The sequence below is a fragment of the Artemia sp. Qi Xiang Cuo genome, chromosome 19 (assembly GCF_049724085.1).
Source record: "Artemia sp. Qi Xiang Cuo chromosome 19, ASM4972408v1, whole genome shotgun sequence".
In the NCBI taxonomy this organism is placed as follows: domain Eukaryota; kingdom Metazoa; phylum Arthropoda; class Branchiopoda; order Anostraca; family Artemiidae; genus Artemia; species Artemia sp. Qi Xiang Cuo.
The window spans coordinates 10,536,887-10,564,063 of NC_142812.1; the positions used below are offsets into that span (position 1 = coordinate 10,536,887).

The window sequence follows — 27,177 nt, forward strand, 5'->3', positions numbered from 1 at the left end:
AGACAATCTGAGCCTTTTCTTTATGTGATGACGTCACCACTGGATAGACGCAATCACCCTGGAAGAAATGTGAATTCTTTCTTAAAGTTGTGACCTATAATAGATCGTTTTTATGGCCAGAAATGTCAGTTTGCCAGTTTTAAGAAGAACAAAACTATCTAGCCGATTTTGAGACCTGGCCGCGGCATGGCTACAAGACAGGCTTGTGTATATTGGTTCTCATTATCACTTATCTTGTATACGCTGACAATGCGAACCTCTTCTTGACGTTATGACGTCACAATAGGTTCGTTACAACCACCATGGGAAAAATACAAATTCCTTAAAGTTTTGACCTTTTTAGACTGTTTAGCGGCCAGAAATGCCAATATGCCAGTTAAGAAAAAGAAATATGTAGCCGGTTTCGAAATCGAGCCCCGGCATTCGGCATGTGGTTGGCTTGTATATATTGATTCTTGTAGTAAGTAGCAACCTCCAAATGAATCAGCTTTGTTTGCTACTTTTTCCTTGGGAAATTGAGGGCTCCCCATGAGAAACATAGAACATTGAAGGATCCCAATAACTTTTAATCAACATTTGCATAGTTTGTGGCATCTTTGTAGATTTTTAGTGGGTTTGCGCCACATTTTGTTGACGTCAAAGATTGTGATGGCGTTGATCTTCTAGCGTAGTATTTCTTTCTTCTTCACTTTCATTTTTGGCTCGTTCTGATTTTTGTTGTCACTTGTCTTCTAACAGCACAACTCTGTTTTTCACTCCATTTTTGACACGTTCGGATTTTTCGTGATTGCTTGTAGTTCTCACCGACGCTTATGTTTTAACTGCAGATCTCCTTGTATTTCTTTTTTCTTCACTATTGTTTTTGAGTACTTTTAATTCTTGCTACCGCTTATCTTCGAACCGTATGTTTCTTTGTTCGTCACTTTTGTTTTTGAATCGTTGTAACTGTTGCTGGAGGAAGTATTCTGACCATATATATTCGTTTTTCATTTTCGTTTATCATTACTTTAGATATTTTTTAAATGCCCTTTACCTTAGCCGCTCGGATTGGTCTTATCAGGTTTGATGGTCTAGGTTCATCATTTGTCCTCTAGGCATTACGAAACTACTTCAAATGCCTTTTTTAAATAAACTAATTACGTTTGATGTTTCATACTGAGCCAAGTTCCTTTTGTAATGTTGCGTCTCAGATGTTATTCGGGTAATTCGATTTCATTAAGTTTTGAGGCGTTGAAAACTGTAAGCTTACTGGTGTTCATTTTGTTCGTATCTCTTTTTATATATATATATATATATATATATATATATATATATATATATATATATATATATATATATATATATATATATATATATATATATATATATATATATATATATATATATATATATATATATATATATATATATATATATATATATATATATATATATATATATATATATATATATATATATATATATATATAATTATATATTTATATATTTATATATATATATATATATATATACTATATCACACACACACTATATATATATATATATATATATATATATATATATATATATATATATATATATATATATATATATATATATATATATATATATATATATATATATATATATATATATATATATATATATATATATATATATATATATATATATATATATATATATATATATATATATATATATATATATATATATATATATATATATATAACCGCTATGCGGGACTGTATTCGAGCTGAAACGGAGCACAAAACGAAAATATAAAGCTGAAATGAAGAGGTGCCGAATTATCGGGCAACAATTCACTGGGGAAAAAAAATTGTGGCTAAGCCTAATCAGACCAGACGATCATCGATCTAGTACTTCTTTGACATTATATGATTGGCACCCTGACTATACTTTGACTTATGGAGATGAAAATCTTACTATAACCAATCAATATGAAATGAAAGTTTCCAGCTGGCTTGCACGTTTCTCAGGCCAGCATTGCGTTGTTCCCGTTTCCCTTGAGAAGACCAAGTTAGCTGCCCAAAAAGTACTTTCCAAAGCTAAGAATGGGATGGACAGCGATGGTCTTTCAATAAAAAACCTCAAGCACTTACCTGAATGCTTCTATTTCCATCTTCAGCTTATCTTCCAGATGTGCATCTCCAGGGGTTTTGTTCAAAATTCTTTCCTGAAAGGGGTCATTTCATCTGTCGCCAATAAAGGAAAAGATCCATAAAAATGCAAATCTTATAGACCCATAGCCGTCTCGTCCATAGCAAAGTGTTTGAAAATATGATCCTCTCTGAGCTTGATACTGGACACTTTGGGGACAATCACCTTGGATTCCAGAATGATCTCGGGTGCCCAGAGGCTCATCACCTTCTTGCTAACGTACTTATGGACTCGGAAGGAAAAAAGTCGCCTCTGTATATGGGCACTATTGATATATCGAAAGCATTCGATAGCGTCAATCACATGCAAGCAATGAATGCTCTACTGCACAACCGAGTACGTTCGAGCATAGTGAGTACTCTGAAATTTTGGTACGAAAATTCGACTGTGTTGGCCAAATGGAAAGGCAAAATTTCAGATCCTGTAAAAATCAGAAGAGGTGTAAGGCAAGGCAGCTTTCTAAGTCCTCTTATTTTCAAACATGCCATGTCCAAGATTCTGGGTCGTATCTCGTCCTCCCTCCTATTGCATGGCACTGACCTATCTTACTTGGCATACGCTGAGACAAGAGAACCTGAATCGACTCCTAAGTGATTTTCAATCTATTGGGCTTTCTATCAATATTGATAAGTGCGAATTTTTGTCCTTTAATGCACCGCAAAGTAATTGTGTCACTATCGGAGATCATGTTGTCCGTAGGGCTTCGGAGCTGAGATATCTTGGTATAACGATTGCGGAAGCAATTATTAAAATAGATAAGCAATTGATAAGTAAAAAACTAAAGCTATTAAATGTGCTTATGCGTCTGTAGTGCCGAATCTCGGCGGCTACTCCAGGAAATCTCTTGCCTCGATTTATTGTTCTGTCTTCTCACCACACATAACCTACCTTGCTGGGGTATCCCACATGCTGTCAGTGAGAGACACTGAAAACGTCAAAAAGTGCTACTATAAATTTGCAAAATTTTTACTGTACATACCCAAGCGTTATATGAATTCCCTAAACAATTATTAAAACTAGACAAGCAATTGTTTAGCAAACAACTAAAGCCATTAAATGTGCTTATGTGTCTGTAGTGCCGAATCTCGGCGGATACTCCAGGAAATCTCTTGCCTCGATTTATTGTTCATTCTGCATACCACACATAACCTACCTCGCCGGTGCATCCCACATGCTGTCAGTGAGAGACACTGAAAACGTCAAAAACTGCTACTGTAAACTTGCAAAATTTTTACTGTACATACCCAAGCGTTATAGGAATTCCCTATATATCTTTTTGAAGCTGGTTTCTTTTTCTTTTTGTACTGCTCCACTATACTCTATTTTTGTAGATGGTGGGTGAATAAATGTTATTATTATTATTATTATTATTATTATATACATATATATATATATATACATACATACATATATATATATATATATATATATATATATATATATATATATATATATATATATATATATATATATATATATATATATATATATATATATATATATATATATATATATATATATATATACCGGTTAAGAAAGCTTAACAATTTAACGATGGTAATATTTTGAAAGAACATAAAAAAAAGGTCTTGAGTGGTGTGTTCATCTAATGTATAGCTCGACAATAAAAATATCTCCAAATTTATCACGAAATTCTCTCCCCTTCCCCCTCTCTGCATAGGTACCATGCTTTCCTTTTTTCATTTTAGAATAATTTTTCAATCTAACTCCCTTATATTTTCAGAGCTATCTCAAAATTACAGTGAAGGTAAAACGTGTTCAAATAAAATTCTTTAATCCGATTCACAATTGAATCATTAATGAAACGGCTTAGTCTTATAGACATTAGATGGCCGGCGTTTACAGGCCTGGCAATTTCCCCCCCCCCCCCAGGAAAATACCCCCGTGGAAAATGAGTGCCAGTTAAGAAAACAAATTTGTAGCCGATATCGCAGCCGGTCTCCGGCACTCGGCATGTTGTAGGCTTGTATATATTGATTCTTATTGTGAGTAGAAACCTCCAAATGAGTCAACTTTGTTTGCTACTCTTTCCTTGAGAAAAGGAAGGGCTCCCCAGGGAACATTTTTTGGCGTCAGAGAATATAATGGTGTCGCTGTTCTAACGGAATATTTCTTTGTTCTTCACTTTCAGTTTTGACCCGTTCTGATTTTTACTCTCGTTTGTCTTTTCTGGCTGCCACTTATCTTCGAACCGTATGTTTCTCTGTTCTTCACTTTCGTTCCTGACTCTTTGTAATTGTTGTTCACGGAAGTATTCTGACTGTTTATATTTGTTTTTTAATTTTTGTTTATTATTAATTTAAACATTTTTTCAATACCCTTTTCCTTAGCTGCTCAGATTGGTCTTGCCACGTTTGATGGTCTAGGTTGCCCAATTGTCCTCTAGGCATTATGAAACTACTTAAAACGTCTTTTGTAAATAGACTAATTACGCTTGGTATTTTATGCTTAGCTATGTTCCTTTTGTAATGTTTAAGTACTCTGACTGTATATATTTGTTCTTTATTTTCGTTTATCATTACTCTAGATTAATTAGAAAAAAAACTTTCCGAAAAATATGTTTTTCAAAGAAATGTAAAGGCCATTTTAAACTTAAGCTCAGAACATAAAAATACCTTTTAAAATTGAAACTCAAAACGACCAGAAATTACTATTAAAGAATAAATGAAACCCAAAACGAACAGAAATTAAAAAAGCAATCATAGCAAAAACATACAACAAGTAATAATATAAATGAATAAATAGATCTTAAAGCGAGTAATACTTAGATTGAATATGAATATCAAGCTTAAAATGAAAAAAATATCTTCCTATTGAAGTATAAATGAAACTTAAAAAAGAACAGAAATTAAATAAACAATCAATGCAAACAAACATACAATAGATATTAATGTAAATTAATAAATAAATCTTAAAACGAGTGAAATTTAAATTGAATACGCAAATGAAGCTTGAAACGAAAAAAAATCACCACAAACAAGGGTTTGGGTATCACCTCCTTTTCTCACTGCAAAAGTCTAAAACCTACTGCGTCATTGGCGCTTTACTGAAAACCAGTTTTATTACAAATATTTGCTTTTGTACTTAATATTGACAATAAACATTAAAATTGTAGTAAAATTTTGAACTCATGGGCCTTAAGCAATTAATATCATTATACATCAAATATTCAGTTTAATTTGTTAGTTCTTTCTAAAGTTGTACAAGACGAATTAAATTTCACTACAAACTAGAGTTTGGATACTGCCTCCTTTTCTAACTGTAAGTAAAAACCAAAAGCCTACTGCGTCATTGGCACTTAATTGAAAATGAATTATATTACAAATATTTTCTTTTCCACTTCTTACGGTATTGAAAATAAAAATACAATTACAGTGAAATAAATTCTAGAACTGATGGAGCTTTCAACAATTAATATCTTTATTCATCAAATATTCAATTTGATGTTGTTTATACTTTCCAAGACTGTTCAAGACGCATATAGTTTTCAGTAAAGCGCCAATGACGCAGTAAGTTTTAGACTTTTACAGTGAGAGAAGGAGGTCATACCCAAACTCTTGTTTGTGGTGATTTTTGTTTATTTCAAGCTTGATTTGCGCATTCAACTTAAGTTTCACTTGTTTGCAGGTTTATTTACTAATTTACATTAATATCTATTGTATGTTTGTTTGCATTGATTGTTTATTTAATTTCTGTTCGTTTTAAGTTTCATTTACACTTCATTAGGATGATATTTTTTTTCATTTTAAGCTTGATATTCATATTCAATCTAAGCATTACTCACTTTAAGACCTATTTATTCATTTATATTATTATTTGTTGTATGTTTTTGCTATTATTGCATATTTAATTTTTGTTCGTTTTGAGTTCCACTTATTATTTAATAGTAATTTCTGGTCGTTTTGAATTTGAATTTTCTACGGTATTTGTATCTACTGAGCTTCAGTTTAAAATTGCCTTTACTTTTCTTTGAAAAAATTATTTTTAGAAAAGTGTTTTTTTAATTAATTTTTGTTCGTTTTTGATTGCAAAAAACGTCAAGTTTTTAATAATTGCTTATTTCAAAATCAAACTTTTAAAAAAATCAAATATTCATCAAAGTATCAAAACTGATATCAAAGTAACAATATCAAAGTGAAAAAATCGGTTTTTGTCAACCTCGGAGTTTTTATTATCTAATGTTTGAACTATTTTTAACAAAATTGCTATCTCAAAATTTTTATCGGATGGGTTTGGGGAAAAAGGATGTGGAGGGTTGGTCGCTTTTGACTCTGTAAAAGTGAACTAGAACTTTCTATTTTCAATAAAATGAGCCCTCTCTGAAGTTTATACGAGTATCACTTCTATAAGAACCATTTATATATCCCCAGAGTATAACTTACAACGCCTATCCCTGGGCCCTGGGGGGTTGTGTCCTGGAGTTTTAATATCTGATTGTTGAACTATTTTTAACAAAATAGTCACCTGAAATTTTTACCGGATAGGTCTATCCATCCGATACGCCCAAAGACGTGGAGGGCGGGAGGGGCTAGTTGCCCTTTGTTATTTTTTCAATCTGAGAAAATGAACTACAACTTTTAATTTCGATTCAAATGAACCCTCTCTGAATTTTATATGGACATACCTTCCATAAATACTATATAAGCCCCCAGAGGAATACTTACAACGCCTGTTTTGGCCCTGGAGGGGGGGTTATGTTGACATGAGAGTTTTCTTGTCTGATCTTTGAACTATTTTGAACGAAATGACCATACGTAAAAGGGTTTTTATTATATTATCTTTGAGCTATTTTTAACAAAATGGCTACCTCAAATTTTTTATCACATGTATTTGGGGTAAAAAGGTCTTGGGGACCAGTTGCTCGTTGATCACTTTTGACTTTTAAAAATGGTACTAGTACTCTCGATTTCCAATTCGAATGAGCCCCCTTTGAAGTTTAAACGACGACCCCTTCTATATGAAGTGCCTCTGGGAAAAAAATGGAGTGTGGGGGAGGCTAGCTGCCCTCTAATCACTTTTTACTCTTAAAAAGTGAATTACAACTTTCAATTTCCAATCAAATGAGCCTTCTAGGAATTTTATACGAGCATTCCTTCCATAGCAACCATATATGCCCCCAGGGCATAAGTTACAACGCCTACCCCCGGTCCCTGGGGGGCTATGTCGACACCAAAGTTTTATATTATCAGAACTTTGAACTATTTTTAACAAAATGTCTATCTCAAAATTTTTATCTGATGCATTTAGGGCGTGGAGGACGGGGAGGGCTAGTTTTCCCTCCGATCTCTTTTGACTCTTAAAAAGTGAGCAAGAACTTTCAATTTCAAATCAAATGAGCCACCTCCGAAGTTTATACGAGCATCCCTTCCATAAGAACTATATATGACCCTAGAGCATTACTCATAACGCCTGCCTCCGGGCCCTGGCGGGTTCGGTCGACACAGGAATTTTTCTTATCTGACCTTTGAACTATTTTTAATGAAATGGCTATTGTAAAAATTTTATCGGATGCGTTTGGGAAAAAAGGCTGTGTGTGTGGATGGGGGGGGGTTAGTTCCCCTCAGATAGCTTTTAAATCTCAAAATGTGAACTAAAACTTTAAATTTCCAATCAAATGAGCCCCCCTCTGAAGTTTATACAAGCATCTCTTTCATAAGAATCATTTACGCCCCCAGGACAACACTTATAACGCCTACCCCCGGGCTCTCGGGGGGGGGGTTTGTTATCTAATTTATGAAAAATTTCCAAAACACTGGCTATCTCAAAATTTTTAGGGGACAGGTTTGGAGGAAAAAATCGTGGGGGGGGGACTTGTTTAACTCTCTTGACTCTTAAGAAGTAAACTAGAACTTTCAATTTCCAATCAAATGAGCCCTCTATGAAGTTTATACGAGCATCCCTTTCATAAGAACCATACATATTGACGAAGACCACACTGCATTTACATATCAAACAAACCAATTATTAAACCAAATGAAAATAGTATTGAACCCGTTATAAAAGGGCCTTTAAGACTAGCTGCTAAAAAAGCAAGATTAGCTTTGAAAACTTGCAGTTAATAATTTCATTTTATTTCGTTTGGATGAATTCATCCTCTATCATCATTTTATTTATCAGTCCTGGTTGAACTTCGTTGAAGTAAGGATGCTGGGGCTGTTTTAAAAGTTTTTAAGAGCATTTTTAGTTTTAAACTTCGTATTTTAATGTAAATTGTTTATATATATTTTTTTTCTTTAATGTAATAGAAAACCAACACAAAACAATAGATATCTTCATTTTAATTCAAATCACCCCTCACAAGTTAAAAGAGCAGTTGTAACTTCTCTCATTGACCGTGCCCCGAACATTTGCTCCGATTCATACATAAAAGCAGAAATAAATTTTATCAGAGATATTCTTTTTGGCAACGGATACTCCATTCCTTTTGTCAATAATACGATTAACCGTTGACTAAAAAGACATTTTCGTAAAATCAACGATATTTCACAATGTGAGGCTCCAGAAAAACCCTCTAATATAATCTATCTTCCGTACATCTAAAGAATCACAACAAAAATAAAAAATATTTCGCACCAAAAACTATCTGTATTTAGTTTTCAATAATAATTTTAAAATCATAAATTTCTTAAACTCTGTTAAAGATAAAACCCCAGTTACTTGCCAAAGAGGGGTTTATCAAATACCATGTGATTTTGGCAACTACAACATTGGCAGAACTCATCAGAATCTAGAAAAACGGATACAACAGCATAAAGAAGACATAGACAAAGCGTTAATTGCTAATAGTTCTAACAACTCCTTTGATTCTGCTTTAGCTAGCCATATACTTGATAATCACAGCCACCAGGGCCGTATCCAGGATTTTTGTTCAGGGTGGGTTTTCCTAATTTTTTACTTTTTTGGGGGGGGGTTTACTAATTTTTGACTCAGTTTTCGACTAATTTTACTGATTTTTACCTAGGTTTTACTAATTTTCGACTTATTTTCGAGTCGGTCAAAAATTTCGGAGGGGGGGGTTTTAACAATAGGGGTATTTGAGACACCGTTACGAAAGACGCTTCATAAAAACCAGGCTGCTAAAAAAGCAAGATTAGCCTTGAAAACTTGCAGTTAATAATTTCATCTTATTTCATTATAAATGAATTCATCCTCTTTCATCATTTTATTTGATCAGTCCTGGCTTTGAACTCTGCATTGAAGTAAGGATGCTGGGGCTTGTTTTAAAAGGTTTTAGGAGAGCATTTTTTAATTTATAGTCCTCGTATTTTAATATAGATGCTTGTATTAATAGTATATATATTATATATTATATTATATATATATATATATATATATATATATATATATATATATATATATATATATATATATATATATATATATATATATATATATATATATATTTTTTTAATGTTGTGCTGAAGACGGCCCTTGGACATAGGGCCGAAATATTCACCGATTTAAATTGCACTGTCTTAAAAAAAAATGTCCCTATTGTTTTTAAGTTGTGTTTGTTTGAAGAACCATACATGCCCTTAGGGCATAACTTAGAACGCCTTGCCCTGTGCCCTGGGGGGGGGGTCTATTGACACCAGATTTTTTCTTACCCGACCTTCGAACTATTTTTAACAAGATGTCTATCTCAAAATTTTCATCAGATTGGTTGTGGGATAGCTGCCCTCGGATCTCTTTTGACTATTAAAAAGTGAGCTCGAACTTTCAATATCCAATCAAATGCACCCTCTCTGAAGTTTATACGAGCAACCCGTTCATACGAACAATATATGCCCCAGGGCATAACTTACAACGCCTGCCCTGGGCCCTGGGGGGAGGGGGTTGTGATGACACCTGAGTTTTGTTATCTGACTTTTTATAAATTTTTAACTTAATGCCTATCTCGAATTTTTATTAGATGCATTCGGGGAAAAGGGGCGTGGGGGGCTAGTTGCCCTCCAATATCTTTTGACTCGAAAAAACTTAACTAGAACTTTCAATTTCCAATCAAATGAGCCATCCCTGAATTTTTTACAAGTTTCCCTTCAATAAGAACCATATATTCCCCAAGGGCATAACCCACGACACCTGCCCTCGGGCCCTGGGGGGCTTTGTTGACCCCTGAGTTTTCGTTATATGGTCTTTGAACTATTTTTAAAAAAAATTATATCAGAGTTCTTATCGGATAGGTTTGAGGAAAAAAAGGGTATGGAGGGGGGGGGCTAGGTGCCCACCAACCTCTTTTGACTTTCAAAAGTGAACTAGAACTTTCAATATGTAATGAAATGATCACTTTTTGAAGTTAATACGAGCATCCCTTCAATAAGACCCATATATGCCCCAAGGGCACAATTTACAACGCCTGCCCCCGGGCCCTGGTGGGTTGTGTCAACACCGGATTTTCTACTATATGATCTTTGAGCTATTTTTAAACAAAATAGCTATATTAAAAAAAATTTATTGGATGTATTTGGAAAAACAGGGTTTAGGGAGGGGGAGCTGGTTACCCACCAATATCTTTTGACGATTAAAATGTGAACTAGAAGTTTCAATTTTCAATCAAATGAGCCCTCTTTGAAGTTTATACGACAATGTTGTCTGTTCAAAACCTTATATGCCCCCAGGGCATAACTTACGACCCTTGCCCTGAGGGCTGTAAGGGAGTTGTCATCCTCAAAGACCTAATATCCAGAACTTAAAACTACGCTTAATAAAGCCAGCTGTCTAAAAATTTTGATTGGATGTGTTTGGGGAAAAGGCAGGCGTGAGAGGGGGGTTAGTTGCCCTCAAATCACTTTGGCTTATTAAAGGGCACTAGCCCTGTGAATTTTCAATCCAATAAGCCTTTTTTGAAGTTTCTACGACATCGCTTTCTATAAAAACCTAATATGCCCCTAGGGTACAACTTCAAATCCTTGCCTTGAGGGTTATGGGGGAGTGTCCTCCTCAAAACATTTTTTCTATCTGAAAATCAACTACGCTGAACAAAATGGCTATCTCAAAATTTTGATTGGAATTCAAAGGGAACTAGCCCTTTGAATTTCTAATCGAATGAGCCTTTTTTGAAGTTTTTACGACGACGCCTTCTATAAAAACCTTATATGCTCCCAGGGCAAAACTTAAAACCCCCGCCGCGAGGGTTGTGGGGGATTGCCCCTCCTCAGAAACATATTTTCTACCCGGAAATCAACTACGCTTGAACAGAATGGCTACTTTTCCAAAATTTTGATTGGACGTGTTTGGGGGAATGATAGGCGGGGGGGGACTAGCGCACCCTCCGAATGCTTTCAACTACTAAAAAGGGCACTATCCCTTTGAATTTCTAATCGAATGAGCCATTTTTGAAGTTTCTACGACAACGCCTTCTATAAAAACCTTATATGCCCCCAGGGCAAAACTTAAAACCCTTGCCCTGAGGGTTGTGGGGGATTGTTCTCCTCAGAAACATATTTTCTATCTGGAAATCAACTACGCTGAACAGAATGGCTATTTCAAAATTTTGATTGGATGTGTTTGGGGGAATGATAGGCGTGGGGGGGGGTGGGACTGAACCCCTTCCAATCACTTTCGACTACTAAAAAAGGGCACTATCACTTTGAATTTCCAATCGAATGAGCCATTTTGAAGTTTCTCACGACAACGCTTTCTATAAAACCTTATGCAGCCCCCAGGGAATAACTTAAAATCCTTCGCCTTGAGGGTTGTGGGGAGTTTCCTCCTTAAAAAACATATTTTCTATCTGGAAATCAACTACGCCGAACAAAATGGCTATCTCAAAATTTTGATTGGATGTGTTTGGGGGAATGATGGGCGTTGGGGAAGGCCTAGTTGCCCTCCAATCATTTTCGCCTATTAAAAAGGGCACTAGCACTCTCGATTTCCAATCGAATGAGCTCCCCCTTGGAAGTTCTCCACGACGCCCCTCTCCATATGAAGTGCCTCTGGGGAAAAAAATAATAATAAATAAATAATAAACATTGGAGCCGTATGACCTTTACTATAGGCAACGCTACAGCGTTGTCTCTGATACTTTTGGCCACCCTTTACCTTAGCAGCTCAGATTGGTCTTGCCTCGTTTGATGGTCTAAGTTGTTCAATTGTCCTTTAGGTATTATGAAACTACTTAAGCCGCCTTTTGTAAATAGACAAATTACACTTGGTATTTTAACTCAGCTATGTTCCTTTTGTAATGTTGTGTGCATCATAGATATAAAAACAATCTTTCACTCCAAGAAAGGGGGGGATAAATTATTTAAGTTATTCTCTTGAAGTGTACTCATATATATTGCGTCAATCATATGATTTTTCTTGTCAATCATATGTTTCTTGTGTAATTTTTCCAACATCATATACACTGAAAACAACACAACCACTATTGAGCCATATATTGCGTATGTATACTTTTCGAATATATTCATAAAAATGACATCACTCACATGATTTTTTTTTCCAAAATTAAAGCTTTTGACGAATTTTCTCAAACTTCTGACCTATATAGATCAGTTTTAAAGATCTATATATATAGATCTTTAAAAACGTATATATAGATATATATATATATATATATATATATATATATATATATATATATATATATATATATATATATATATATATATATATATATATATATATATATATATATATATATATATATATATATATATATATATATATATATATATATATATATATAGTATATATATATATATATAAATATATATATATATATATATATATATATATATATATGTATATATATATATATATATATATATATATATATATATATATATATATATATATATATATATATATATATATATATATATATATATATATATATATATATATATATGGCTGTCTTAAGCTTTAAAATATGTCCAATCTAAAAGTTTTCCGACTCAAAAGGTTTCCATTTTCTCTCTTGGTGCTTTCTCGTTTCCGTCAAACCTTTTCATTTTCCCTTGAGATTTCTTTTTTTAAGGAATGCCTTTGCTTCTGAACGAATAACTTAACTGACATTTTTGCTACTTATGGAGAGCTGTCGTTTCATCTGGAACATTTTAGCTTCAAATGACAACCTTTTAAGTAGAAGGGGGCTTGCTATTGATTGCTTATGACATTTGAAATTGCTACTTGTCCCTTTCAGGATCTTCTATCAATATCAAATGGACAAAAACTAATCATCTTGTCACTGAAGGACAAAAAACTGTAAAGAATAAAACGGGGACAATTTTTCTTGAAAGATTCAGGAAAAATACTTCCCCCACTCTTATTTATTATCGGCGTGATGATAATGACGTTGCTGTTATGCCTAATGGTCCTCCCTGATATTTTCACACTTCTGGGATAATTTCAAAAATCTAATAGCTATGGTCTTCTCAAAGTAAGGATGGACTTTTTATCGATTTTGAATTTATACCTCGTATTACACGGTTGCATCCTTCTTGGCATACTTCCAATACGCTTAACACTTGCCACTTGGTTTGCACAATTCTTAAAAGTGAGCAACCCCTTGGCTATCTATAAACAATATCAAGGAAATGCATCCATCATTAACCATCATGGTCACAACTTTATCACGCTTCCCCTACTCCCTGTTATACTGTGGTTTCTCCCTGTTTCTTTTTCCTGCTATAACAGTATACAGCTCCCTGTTACACGGTGGTCTCTAAATGTAATTAAATAAAAAAACAAGTTTTTTAAACTGAAATTAAGGAACGACATTAAAACTTAAAACGAACAGAAATTATTCCCGTATATGAAAGGGGCTGTCCCCTCCTCAACGCCTCGCTCTTTACGCTAAAGTTTTTCATTGTTTTAAAAAATAAAGTTGTGAGACAGAGTCAAACATTAGCGTAAAGAGGGAGGCGTTAAGAAGGGGACAGCCCCTTTCATATACGGTATAATTTCTGTTCGTTTTAAGTTTTAAAGTCGTTACTTAATTTCAGTTTAAAAAACTTGTTTTTTTTATTTAATTTCTGATCGTGTTTTAGTTAATGCAGCTTTTATTTAGGCTCACCGTCATTGAATAAGTAAACAAAATTTGCATAAAAATTTTACTTTTCTTTTGCTAAATGGCTGTCACTAAATTTGGTTCTGACGTAATTTACAAATTAACTTACTTAACGAACTTCTATATTCGTATATTTTTCTTCTGGCAAAAAATACAAAGTTGCAGATTTTTGCAGATATGAGCTTTAAACCTATGTAACAGGGTTTTCTGATACGCTGAATCTGACGGTGTGATTTTCATTAAAATTCTTTCACTTGTAGGGGATGTTTCCTCCTCTTTAAAAAATCGGGTAAATTTTCTCAGGCTCGTAGCCTTTGATGTGTAATACTAAACTTAATAAAATTTATATATTTAGAATCAGCATTATAAGCCCATTCTTTTGATACATTTATTGACATCAAAATTAAGTTTTTAAAAGTTTCAATTATTATTGAGCCGTATCGCTAGTTTTTTTGTTTTTTTTTATTGTTTTTTTTATTACGTACACGTTATTACGTATATGAGGGGGTTCTCCTCTTAGTCAATACCACGCTCTTTCCGTTAACAGTTAAAAAGTAACAGTTACAGTTAAATTTTTATTCCCAAACCCCTGAATCACAAAGGCCGTTTAATTAGAATATATAGCTCTTTTGAAAGCACTAAAAAAAACTGTAGCGCAAAGAGCGAGGTATTGACTTGGGAGAGAACCCCCTCATATACATAATAATTTCTGTTCGTTTCAAGTTCTAATTTTGCTACTTACTTTCTGTTGAAAAAACTTGTTTTTTTTAAATTTAATTTCTGATAGTTTTTTAAATAATGCTTGGAAATCCGGCGCCCCCTTCATAGAAATGTCCTTTACCCCAAAGAAATATCCTCCATGGAAAGATTCTCCCAAGTAACCCCCTCCTCCAGCCCCCCCCACAAAGTTACCAAAAATCCTTCCTGAAAATGTCTGTATACTTCCCAATAACCAATACAATATATAAGCAATGGGCAAAGTTCATAACTTGCAGTCCTTCCCCTGGGAACTGTGGGGGATTAAGTCATCCTAAAAGACATAGACTTTGAGAAAAAAATGAGCGTGGGAGGGGGCCTAGTTGCCCTCCATTTTTTGGTCATTTAAAAACTGCCCTAGAACTTTTAATTTCCGTTCCAATGAGCCCTCCTACGATATTCTAGGACCACTGGGTCAATACGATTACCCCTGGGGAAAATAAAAAAAACAAACAAACAAAAACAAATAAACACGCATCCGTGATTTTTCTTCTGGCAAAGAATGGAAAATTCCACATTTTTGTAGATAGGAGCTTTGAAACCTCTACAGTAGGGTTCTCTGATACGCTGAATATGATGGTGTGATTTTCATTAAGGTTCTATAACTTTCAAGGGGTATTTCCCCTTTTTTCGAAAATCAGCCAAATTTTCTCAGGCGCATAACTTTTGATGGGTAAGATTAAACTTGATGAAACTTATATATTTGAAATCAAAATCAAAATCTGATTCTTGTGATGTATCTATGGGTATCAAAATTCCGTTTTTAGAGTTTCGGTTACTATTGAGCTGGGTCGCTCCTTACTTACAGTTCGTTACCACGAACTGCTTGATTAAATTAAAAAACAAGTTTTTTTACTGAAAGTAAGGAACGACATTAAAACTTAAAACGAACAGAAATTATTCCGTATATGAAAGCGGCTGTCCCCTCCTCAACACCTCGCTCTTTACGCTAAAGTTTTTACTGTTTTAAAAAATAAAGTTGTGTGACTGAGTCAAACTTTAGCGTAAAGAGCGAGGCGTTGAGGAGGGGACAGCCCCTTTCATTTGCGGAATAATTTCTGTTCGTTTTAAGTTTTAATGTCGGTCCTTACTTTCAGTTAAAAAAACCTGTTTTTTTATTTAACTTCTGAATGTTTCTGAATTAATATAGCTTTGATGTTAGCTCATTGAACATTAATAAGCAGAGTCGAATTCTAATACTCATTTTATTGTTTTGGCTAAATAGTTTTATTAAAATTGTATCATGGCGTAACTTATGAATTATCTTACGTAACGAACTTATACGTTCTTATATTTTCACTGTATACATTAGGAAGTTTACCCCCTGGTCAATACCTGGCTCTTTACGCTAAAGTTCCAATTTTGTTCGAATCACAAACGCCTGAACCACAAAGCCCGGTTAATTAGAATAAAAAGTTCTTTTGAAAGTAATAAAAAAAAAACTTTAGCGTAAAAGGCGAGGTATTGACTAGGGAGCAATTCACCTCATTTACACATCCATTTCTCTTCGTTGTAGATGTCAATACGGCTTTTCACTTTCCGTAGAAAAAAACTTGTTTTTTTTATTTAATTTCTGTTTGTTTTTTAAATAATGCTACGAAATCTGCTACCCTCTTCATAAAAATGTCCCTTTCCCCACGGAGACATCCGCCATGGAAAGATCCTCCCCCGACCCTCCACCCCCCACCAGAATCAAATCCCTCCTAAAACGTCTGTATACTTTCCATTTACCAATACCATATGTAAACAATGGGCAAAGTTCATAACTTGCAGCCCTTCCCCCGGGATCTGTGGGGGATTAAGTTATCCTTAAAGACATATTTATCAGATTTTCGACAATTCTGAACAAAATGGCTATCTTAAAATTTTGATCGGGTGACTTAGGGAAACAATGAGCGTGGGAGGGGGCCAAGTTGCCCTCGAATTGTCTTTGGTCACTGAGAAAGGGGACTAGAACTTTTTATTTCCGTTCAGATGAGCCCTCTCACGATATTCTAGGACTACTGGATCGATACGATCATCCCTGGAAAAAAAAAAAACATGATTCCGTGATCTATCTTCTGGCAAAAAATACAAAATTCCACATTTTTGCAGATTGAAATTTGCACATTTGCTTGAAACTTCTATAGTAGGGTTCTCTAATACGCTGAATTTGAAGGTGTGATTTTCATTAAAGTTCTATGACCTTTAGGGGCTGTTTCCCCCTTTTTTCGAAAATAAGGCAAATTTTTCTCAGGCGCGTAACTTTTGATGGGTAAGACTAAACTTAATGAAACTTATATATTTGAAATTAGCATAAAAATCCCATTCTATTGATGTATCTATTGGTATCAAAATTACGGTTTTTAGAGTTTTGGTTACTATTGAGCCGGGTCGCTCCTTACTTGCAGTTCGTTACCACGAACTGTATGGAAGTATTCTCTCGTGTCTTTAAAAGGTATATTTTCATAATATTGGTCTCCCAAAGAAAAGATACAATATTTCCATGGAAATCTAATATGGAATTTCTTATTTAGACTCTCTGAAATTTTGTTTAGATCAAGAGGGGGCTTTTCTAGGAACTGACAAAGGTTTTACTTTAGTTTCGACTGGCCTGATTATTACTCAGGAGATGAGAATTTATTCCAGCGTATTTTCAGGTCAGAAGTTGGACAAGATTTTGGCTTTGTTGGATGTATTAGAAATTTGAAGGTAGATGGAAGAGAAATTCCGCTTCCTCTTGACGACATTTTTGAAATTGGAAGGAAGTTCGACACACTTTGCCCGTGCTCTGGAAATTTGAAAGGTGAGTTTATAGAAGAACTAGCCAAACAGGCTTTAGAACAATAGGCATAAAAAGTAGGCTACACCGTTTTGTCAGGACCACAGAAAAAAGTTTGCCCCCATCTCAAGAATTTATGACAAACAAGAAAAAATAACAAATGAATAATAAAATTAAATAGTTGAGAAAAACGAGGGTAAAATCAGCTAGGGACAGAAAAGAAGCGAAATCAACAAATGAGATATTTTGGCAAGGGACCTTTTTCAAGCCGCCTCTAGTGCTCATAAAAAGGAGAAGAAAAACTGTCCTTCTGAAGTAAACCCGAACAGAGCAGAAGAAACACCAAATTAAATAAGAAAAAAAACACACACACAAAAATTATATTCTCTTAAAGAATATGCTGATATTGCTTTAAATAGAGATGCTGGAGATATTCCTATAAACCCAATTTACAATAACTTAAAATTAGAAGATCCGAATAAAATTTTCTCTCAATTTAAATTAAGATCATCTGACCGCATTTTTAATAAAAATCAGGTCAGTAGGCAAGCTAAGTCAATCTGTAAGCAGAGAATTCTTGCCCAATCGAATTGATAAATTTAAGTAAGTAAAGTATAGTAAGTATGACTGCACTAGACCCCTAAGGTTCAAAACGGCGGTGCTGATCTCCGTTTCATGGCCCTTCAGCTAGAAAGTTAAATTAGGGGTTGGGGCCAGCCAACCTGCGCTTTTGTACACATTTAATGTTTATTCTCGCCAGATTTTCCCAGGTACCCATTCAGAGTAGAATTGACTCTGGCTAAGCTTACAGAGTCACACCACTGACCCGCGTCCCAAACCAAATAACTGGCCACGCCAGGAATCGAACCTGTGTCCCTTGGACAAAGAATTCTCAACCCAGCGCACGTTCACTTAGCCAGGACGGCTCATTTAATTGAAAAATGGTCTTTCATATACTCTTGCTTGGTATTTCTGGCTTATTTGATTCAGTGTTTCTTGTGCTGTTCCAGTTCACTTTGAAAGGTTAGTTTTTTCTCCTTTTTTTGAGCACTGAAGACGGCTTAGTGGAGGTCCTTGCTGAAATATCTACTTCTGTCATTTTCGCTCCTTTTCTGTCTACTGGCTGACATTACCCACGTTTTCTCGGCTATTTAAATCTATTATTCAATTATTATTTTTTTCTTGTTTGCCACGCGTCATGTATAGCTAGTGCAGTCTTAATATGTATTTATCTCCAGAATTCCAAGCTCTCTACTTCAATCCCTCTAAAAAAAACTTTTCCTGGATGTTTCAATTCCATCCCCAAGCCGTGATCCAAAACAGAATATGCTTGCAAAACGTTGTCACTTTTTGGGTTAGAATGTACAAACAACAGTGTTGCTGTCAAACAAAAATGTTGCTGTCAAACAATATTGTTGTCAATTTGCATTAGAAAGTTGTTATGTTATCACGTATAAAATTTGTCACCTTTTAATCAACTTTCAAACCTATGGACCACATGCAATTTCTATAATAAAATATTGTTACTTGTCTTTCAAATTGTTCGTGGTAACAAACTGCAAGTGAGGAGCAGCCCGGCGCAATAGTAACCGAAACTCTAAAATACGGAATTTTGATACCAATAGATATATGACAAGAATTGCATTTTTATGCTCATTTGAAATATATAAGTTTTTCTTAAGTTTAGTTATACCCATCAAAGGTTACGAGCCTGAGAACAGTTGCCTGAATTTTGAAAAAAGGGAGAAAGGCCCCATAAAAATTCAGAGAATCTTAATGAAAACCACACCATCAGATTCAGCGTATCAGAGAACCCTATTCTAGAGGTAGCTCCTATCTACAAAAATGTGAAATTTTGTACTTTTTGCCAGAAAAAAGATCACGGATGTGTGTTTATTTGTTTTTTTCCCAGGGGTTATCGTATCGACCCAGTGGGCTTAGAATATCGGGAGAGGGTTCATTTTAACGAAAATTAAAAGTTCTAGTGCCCTTTTTAAGTGACCAAACATTTCAAAATAATGTCGGTAAATCTGTCTCAACCTTTATGAAAAACTCCCACCCCTTACGAGAAACTACTCCGTGGAAATTTCCTCCTACTTAAAATAAACCCGCCTTAAAATACGCTCTAGACAATTCCATCCTCGCTGAAATTCCCCTTTCCCCGTAAAATTTTTTACGGACGATTCAGCCTGAAAAATTATCCTTAGCATACTTTCATTTCAAAAAAAAACTTTAGCTTCTAATCGTTTTCCAGATCTTTCCAGAAATTCCCTCTTCCATGGAAATGTTTCTGCCTGAAATCCAAACACGCTGAAAATAGCCCCCGGATGAATCCCCCCAAACATCTCCAAATGCAAAATTGAGTTGGCAAAGAGAAAGTAAGACATACAAAAATAATTTTGCATAGGAATTCTGTCAAATCCTCCCAGAATAAAATTTCCCCAAGTAAAATTATCCCTGCAGAAAATTCCCCCGTGGAAAATTCAGACAGAAATGTCTGTATACTTACCAATAACAATTACTATACATAAACAAAGGGGAAATATGATGATTTACAGATATTTTTTTAAGGGCTGTGGGAGGGTCATTTTATCCCCAAAGGCATAGCTACTGAGCTTTTCAACTATGCTGAACAAAATGAGTGTCTCGAAATTTTGATTGGACGGCTTTGAGGGAAAAAGAGGGTGCAATGGGGTTAGTTGCCCTCCTATCTTTTTAGTCACTTCAAAAGAACACTAGTACTTTTACTTTCTGTTCAAATGTGCCCTTTCTCGATAATATTGGTACGGTTGGTTCGATGCAATCACCACCTGGAAAAAAAACAACAAATAAACACGCATCAGTGATCGGTCTTCTGAAATTATATAAAAAAAACAAGTTTTTACAATTCAAAGTAAGGAGCAAGATTAAAACTTAAAAAGAACAGAAAATATTACATATATCAGGTGGGTTTCCCCCTGCTCAACCCCTCACTCTCTGCGCTAAAGTGCTTTAGTTCTTTTAAAAAAGCTTCTTGATATTCTAATTAAACGAGCCTTGTGTTTCAAAGGTAGTTCTTAAAGAATTGGGATAAATTTCAAACCCAAGTGTAAAGAGCGTACTGTTTAGGAGGGGGCAACCTCCTCACATACATAATCATTTCTGTTTGTTTTAAGTTTAAATATTGCTCCTTACTTTCAGCTAAAAAATTTGTTTGTTTTTTTAAATAATTTCAATCAAGCAATCATCAATCAATCAATCATTTTATTAATACTAAACTCTATTACAAACGTAAAGAAAAATTATTTGGCCCAAGAAGCTTGGCTTGTTGTGGGCCTTACAACATAATAAAGCACTAAAACAAACATAAATAATACTCTAAATTAAACAATATATATTAAATAAAGATTAAATAGAATAAACACTACCATATAGTAAAAAAAAAAAAAAAAAAAAAACAAAAAAAAAAATATAAGGGAAAAACACAAAAAGGAGAAACACTAGGAAAAGAGAAAACAGGGAAAATAAACGAAGGAGAGAGAAATTAGAAATTACTAAACTGGAAAGACACGACGAAAAACTGCCTTTGCAGACAGAAATAACGGGACATCTGGTGGGATTGAATTCCATCACTGAATTGATTTATAAACAGCAGACCTCAGGGCTGCTGTAAATGAACATTTGGGCAAAATAAGTCTACAAGAAGAACTATGTAAAAAATTAGAGTACCTACCTGAGCCTCTCCGTGAAAAAAATTTCTGCAGAGGCAGTGGAAGTGTACCTAGAAAAGCAGAATGCACTAAATAAAGATTGCTTTTTCCCACAATACAATCCATTGGAGCTATTTAAATATCATTATAAAGATCAGAGGAAGGGTAAAGCCGAGGGAGATGAAAAGTAGCCTTCACTGCCCTATTTTGGGCCCTTTGAAGTGAGCAGAGAAGAGATTTATTAGCATTACCCCAGACAGAGCAGCAATAAGAAAGGTAAGGAAAACTAAAAGCATAATAAAGAGAAAGCATAACATCTGGGGGAAGAAATGAGTTAACCCGGTGCAACATTGAAGACTGGCGGAAGATGAGGGAACGGGTGTGAGTTATATGAGGCTTAAAAGAGAGAAAACAGTCAAGATACACACTAAGAAATTTCACCATAGCAGCGCTTGCGGTATAACATCATTCCCATAAGCTAGGATGATTGGCTCCCTACCGTATCTCATACGATAAGGGGTCCTGAAGTGTACAATGGCACATTTCTGGCTGTTGAGAGTCCTACCATTTGACCAGCACCAATCTTTTACTATATCAAGGAGACCTTGAGCTCGGGAAGTGGCAGATGGCAAGTCCACTGCAGCAATCAAAAAGTTACTGTCATCAGCAAAAAGAATAGGGTGCACAAGGGGATGAAGACTATCAACGAGATCATTAATCAAAATTAAAAAAAAAAGTGGTCGAAGCACAGAGCCCTGTGGGACACTCTTCAATATAGGCAAAGTAGTGGAAGAATTACCATTAACTGAAACATACTGAGACCTTCCCGACAGATAAGATCTTAACCATTCTAGTGGGACTCCATGTACTCCAAATGAAGATAGTTTAGACAAAAGAACAACCATATCAAAGGCCTTTGAAAAGTCAAGAAATAGACCCAAAACACACAAGCCCTTGTTCAGATTAACACGCACAAACTCTGTTGCATCTGAAAGTGCATACGAGGTAGAGAAAGTGGGACGAAAACCATACTGATGGTTAGTTATGAGAGAATTTCCTGCAGTCGTATTAGTACTAAAAACAAATGAAGAGAGTCTACGATACACTACTCTTTCAACAACCTTAGAGATGACAGGAAGAAGAGAAATGGGTCTATAATTTGGAATTAGAGATGAATCACCTTTTTTATGTTAAGGTAAAACATAAGCAACTTTAAATAAATGAGGGAAAACACAAGAAGAAAGAGAGCGGTTAGTTATGTGTGAAATGGGCTTAGAAACAAAATGATAAATTTTTATAAGAACATTATAACTCAGACCTAAACCATCAACTAAACGGCTACTTGGAAGCTTGGAAGTAATACTATAAATTTAAATATCACAGCATGAGGAAAGGAAAAACGACTTTTCTGCTATTGAAAAACTACTTACTCTACTCTTGAGTTGAATTGAAACTGAAGGAAGAGTGGTGAAATACGAATTGAAGGCGTTTGCTGAAGAGTTTTTATCCACAATAGATCCATCAGCATTCCTGTAATGACATGGGGGGGACTGTTTGAGTTTCTTGCGAGAAGTAGCTTCATTAACTACATTCCAAACCTTTCGCGAGTTCCCTTTACACTCATCAATTCGACGCAAAAAATAGAGCTTTTTGGCTGCACGTACTGAAGTCGTAAGTACATTTTTATAATGTTTATACTTCAAAAGATCCTCCAGTGTTTTACTTTTTACATGCAACCTTGAAAAGAGACACCTTCGTATGTGTAGCATTGATCAGACCTATGGACATCCATGGGCATTTGGATATAGAATTCCTTGGTCTCTTCTTAAGAGGAAAATGCTTATCCAACAGAGCTCCCATACGACACACAAATAAACTTGTTGCACAATCAACATCATTAGCTTCAAGAACACTAGACCAATCATTACTCTGAAGACTAATAATTAAATTAGAAATTTCTTTATTGGTAAAAGTTTTAAAAGAAGATTCCCCTTGCTCATTCACAGCAATCTCAGTTTTAGGCACAAAAAGTGATAGATAAATAGGCAAGTGATCAGACAGATCAGTGAAAACAAGACCAGAAGTAAACTTCAATTTTGGAGAATGAGAAATGAAAATATTATCTATCAAAGTGGCAGAATTTCTTGTAGGATCAACACGAGAAGGAAAAAAATTGAAGGAAGTAGCCCAGAAGAAAAAAGTACATCAAAAAGATGGTCAAATTCATCACTGGATCCAACATTTAACATATTACAATTAAAATCCCCCAAAACACAAATACGTTTTTTAGACAAAGTCCACACACCTGAAAGCTGATCAAGCAAATCACAGAACAGATGTGTTTGAAAAGGAGGGGGCTTATAAAACAAACAAACAGTATCACATGCAGACTGGCTTTTCAGATCAATGACAAGAGAATAAACAGTCCTACTATGAAACACTACTGAAGTAAACAAGGATTCAAGGTCATACCGTCTACTAAATATAATATCAGATTTTATAAATAAAGAAATGCCCCCTGAGCACTTTGTTACCATTCTAGGGACATGAATAGCAATATAATCATGCATATCATAAGCTGTTAAATTATCACTATCAAATAACCATGTTTCTGTTAGACCAATTACATCAAAAGGGCAAGAATCATAAGACTACAAACATGATTTCATACCATCCCACTTATCTTTTATCCCATATAAATTGAAACAAAATACATTTAAACAACTATTTAAAGAAAGAAAAGACGAGATTTTATCACAGAAATCAACAGTAGTGTGAAAATTGCAACAAAAATCAGCCTTAGATTCAAGAAGAGGGTCAAGTGTGTGTGCCTCTTGTTTGCCTACTTGGTTGTTCAAAGATAATTGATTTAAGAATAGAAGAATTCAAAAGAAAAGAAAAATCAGCCAGATTTACCACACATAACAAATGCACAAAATATATTCACAAATGAACAATATATCAAACAAACAGGCTGAAATAGCAGAGGGTAAATTGAAACTAAAAAGGTGAGACTTATCAGAAAAAATTAAAAGAAATAAGAAGAAAAAAAAACTGCAAGACAAATAACAATACCAATATAAAGAGATCAAAAAAATTAAAAAATAACAAACAATTACAAGGACACAGGAAAAAACGAAATAATTAAAAATGGAAAACAATAAAAAGCAAACAGAGGAAAGATTTATCAATGGCTTATTCAAGTCGATTATAATAATAATGTAAAACAAAATAAATGCAAGCATAAGTAAAACCATTAAATCAAGAATAGAGGTGAAAAAAAAAAACAACAACACAACAGAGCAAAAGGGGGAAAAATGGTTCAGTTAAGTCCTAGGAGGGGCTTGGATGGGCTGTAGTTGACTGATGGAGAACATCAACTTGAGATGCCTCTTTAACAGTGATCACTTTACCATCAGAAGGCTTGGTAAGTATTTCTCCTCCACTAGACCAGGTAGACCTCTTCCCAAGCTTTGATTTAGTATAGTTCAGTAGCTGAAGTCTAGGATTTGTAAGTGACTCAGAAATAAAGACACCACTACCTTGCAAACTTTTCTTTTCTCTAAGAATAAGCTGCTGCATTCTTGGACTACAAAATTCCACAACAAGTGGGCGAGATTTCAAACCTGGGCCTTGTTTTCCAATCCTTCTAACAGAAACTATGCCATTCTTAGTCAGAGGAATACCAGGAAACCTAGTACTGCAAAATCCAAGAAATTTGCTTTCAGAAGCTTCTGGATAAGGGTCTTCTTTGAAACCAAATAGGATCAGCTGATTTGAAATTTTCATTTGGTCAAACTGATCACTCAGACGATCCACATTGAGTTGAAATGGTTTCAGAGATTTTTGCAGCTCTGACAAACCTGAGTCAAGCAAATGAAGAGATGATTCACGCTTTGACATCCTCAAATCATATTGTTTTAGTTACTTTTCAACAAGCATATCAAAATCCATTTTAAGACTATTGTATACCTCTTGTTTAATAATTTCCATGTTGTTAGCATCAAAAGCAGCAGGCACATGACTAGAGGCAAGTTTTTTAACAGAGGCCTCAACCAAAGAACCAACCTCATTAGACAGTGCCTCACTGACAACTTCTGCCATAGTAGATTTAAGGTTTTGGTCATTAAGTGAATCTGCAACTAGCTTCTGCTTGTTCTTAATGGTGTTAATGTGTGAGGTGAGCATCGTAATCTGCTCATTAATAGATTCAGATCCACTGTACTGGATGGATCTGATCTCATCTCTATGTGACTAGGTGGTCTATAGCTCTTTTTTGAGTTGTCACCCATGATGTAGGCTAAAATGAACTCCAAACTAGGCTAATCAAGCTACAAGCTAACAGCAAAAGGCAAGGGATCTTCTGGCTGGCACAAGCAATTATAAAGAGGTTCTAATAACAGCAAAGCAGAGGTATAGGCACCAGGCAGAAAAATAAAAAGACTGTACCTGGGGGGTCCCCAATTGCACCCCTGGGGTTGGGGCTGCTAGGCTTGCCTGCCTTTTCCACTGGACTGGTAGGCAGGCTAAACCAGTTCTGCAGATAAAATCAAATTTTACGAGAAAGTTTCAACTTGGATTTCGACTAATCGATCGTTTTTCCGATCGTTTTTTAAACAATGCCAAGAAATCTGGCCCCACCTCCACGGAAAAATCCCTCTCCCTACAGATAATCCTCTAGACAATTCAATCCCGGTTAAAATATGCCCCGGACAATTAACCTTAACAGCTTCACGCGTAAAATAGAAAGCAAGATGCTTAAAACAAATTTGTTTAGGAATTCTGGCAAATTACCCCAGTGTATAATTTCCCCTGACAAGTTCACTCCCTGGAAACTGCCTTCCCCGTGGAAAATTTCCCTGTGGAAAAAGCCCCAGCAAAAAATTCGTCCCCCTCCCCCCTACCCGAAAATGTATGCATATCCCAATAAGAAATACTATGCGTAAACAATGGAGCCTAACTTTCCTCCAATCTTTTCAGTCGCATAAAAAGGCACTAGAACTTCTAATTTTCGTTCGAATTCCTCTCATGATATTCTAGGGCCAATGGGTCGATATGTTTACTGCTGGAAAAAAATCAAATAAACACGCATCCGTAATCTTTCTTCTGGCTAAAAAAATACAAAATTCCAAAGTTTTGCAGATAGGAGCTTGAAACCTCTACAATAGGGTTTTCTGATACGCTGAACCCGATGGTGTAATTTTCATAAAGATTATATGACTTTTAGGGGATGTTTACCGTTTTTTTCGAAAATCAGGCATATTTTCTCAGCTTGTAGCCTTTAATGGATAAAATTAAACTTAATGAAACTTATATATTTGAAATCAGCATAATAAGAGATTCTTTTGATATATCTATTTGTGTTAAAATTCTGGTTTTTTGAGCTTCGGTTACTATTAAAGCGGGTAGCTCCTTACTTACAGTTTGTTACCACGTACTGTTCAAGAAAAAAATCTATATTTTTGCAGATGTGAGCTTGAAACTTCTACAATACGGTTCTCGGATACTCTGAACGTAATTGTGTAATTTTCATTAATATTCCATGACTTTCGGGGGGTGTATACCCCCTTTTTCGAAAATCAAGCAAGTTTTCTGATGCTCGTAACGTTTGATGGGTAACACTAAACTTAATGAATCTTATATATTTGCAGTCAGTATAATAAGTCAGTTGCTTTGATGCACCTACTGATATTAAAATTCCGGTTTATAGAGGTATGGTTATCATTAAGCCGCGTTGCTCCTTACTTACAGTTTGATAC

The 27,177-nt window shown here is 34.9% G+C and overlaps 1 protein-coding gene across 1 annotated transcript in view; it reads left to right on the plus strand.

Moving 5' to 3' along the window:
- The window catches only part of LOC148940485 (uncharacterized), a 304,533-nt gene that overhangs the window by 269,533 nt on the left and 7,823 nt on the right, over nucleotides 1-27,177 (plus strand). Inside the window, exon 8 of the mRNA XM_089104864.1 lies at nucleotides 17,608-17,753. Coding sequence (XP_088960990.1) covers nucleotides 17,608-17,753 — 146 coding nt within the window. The remainder of the gene's footprint in view (nucleotides 1-17,607; nucleotides 17,754-27,177) is intronic.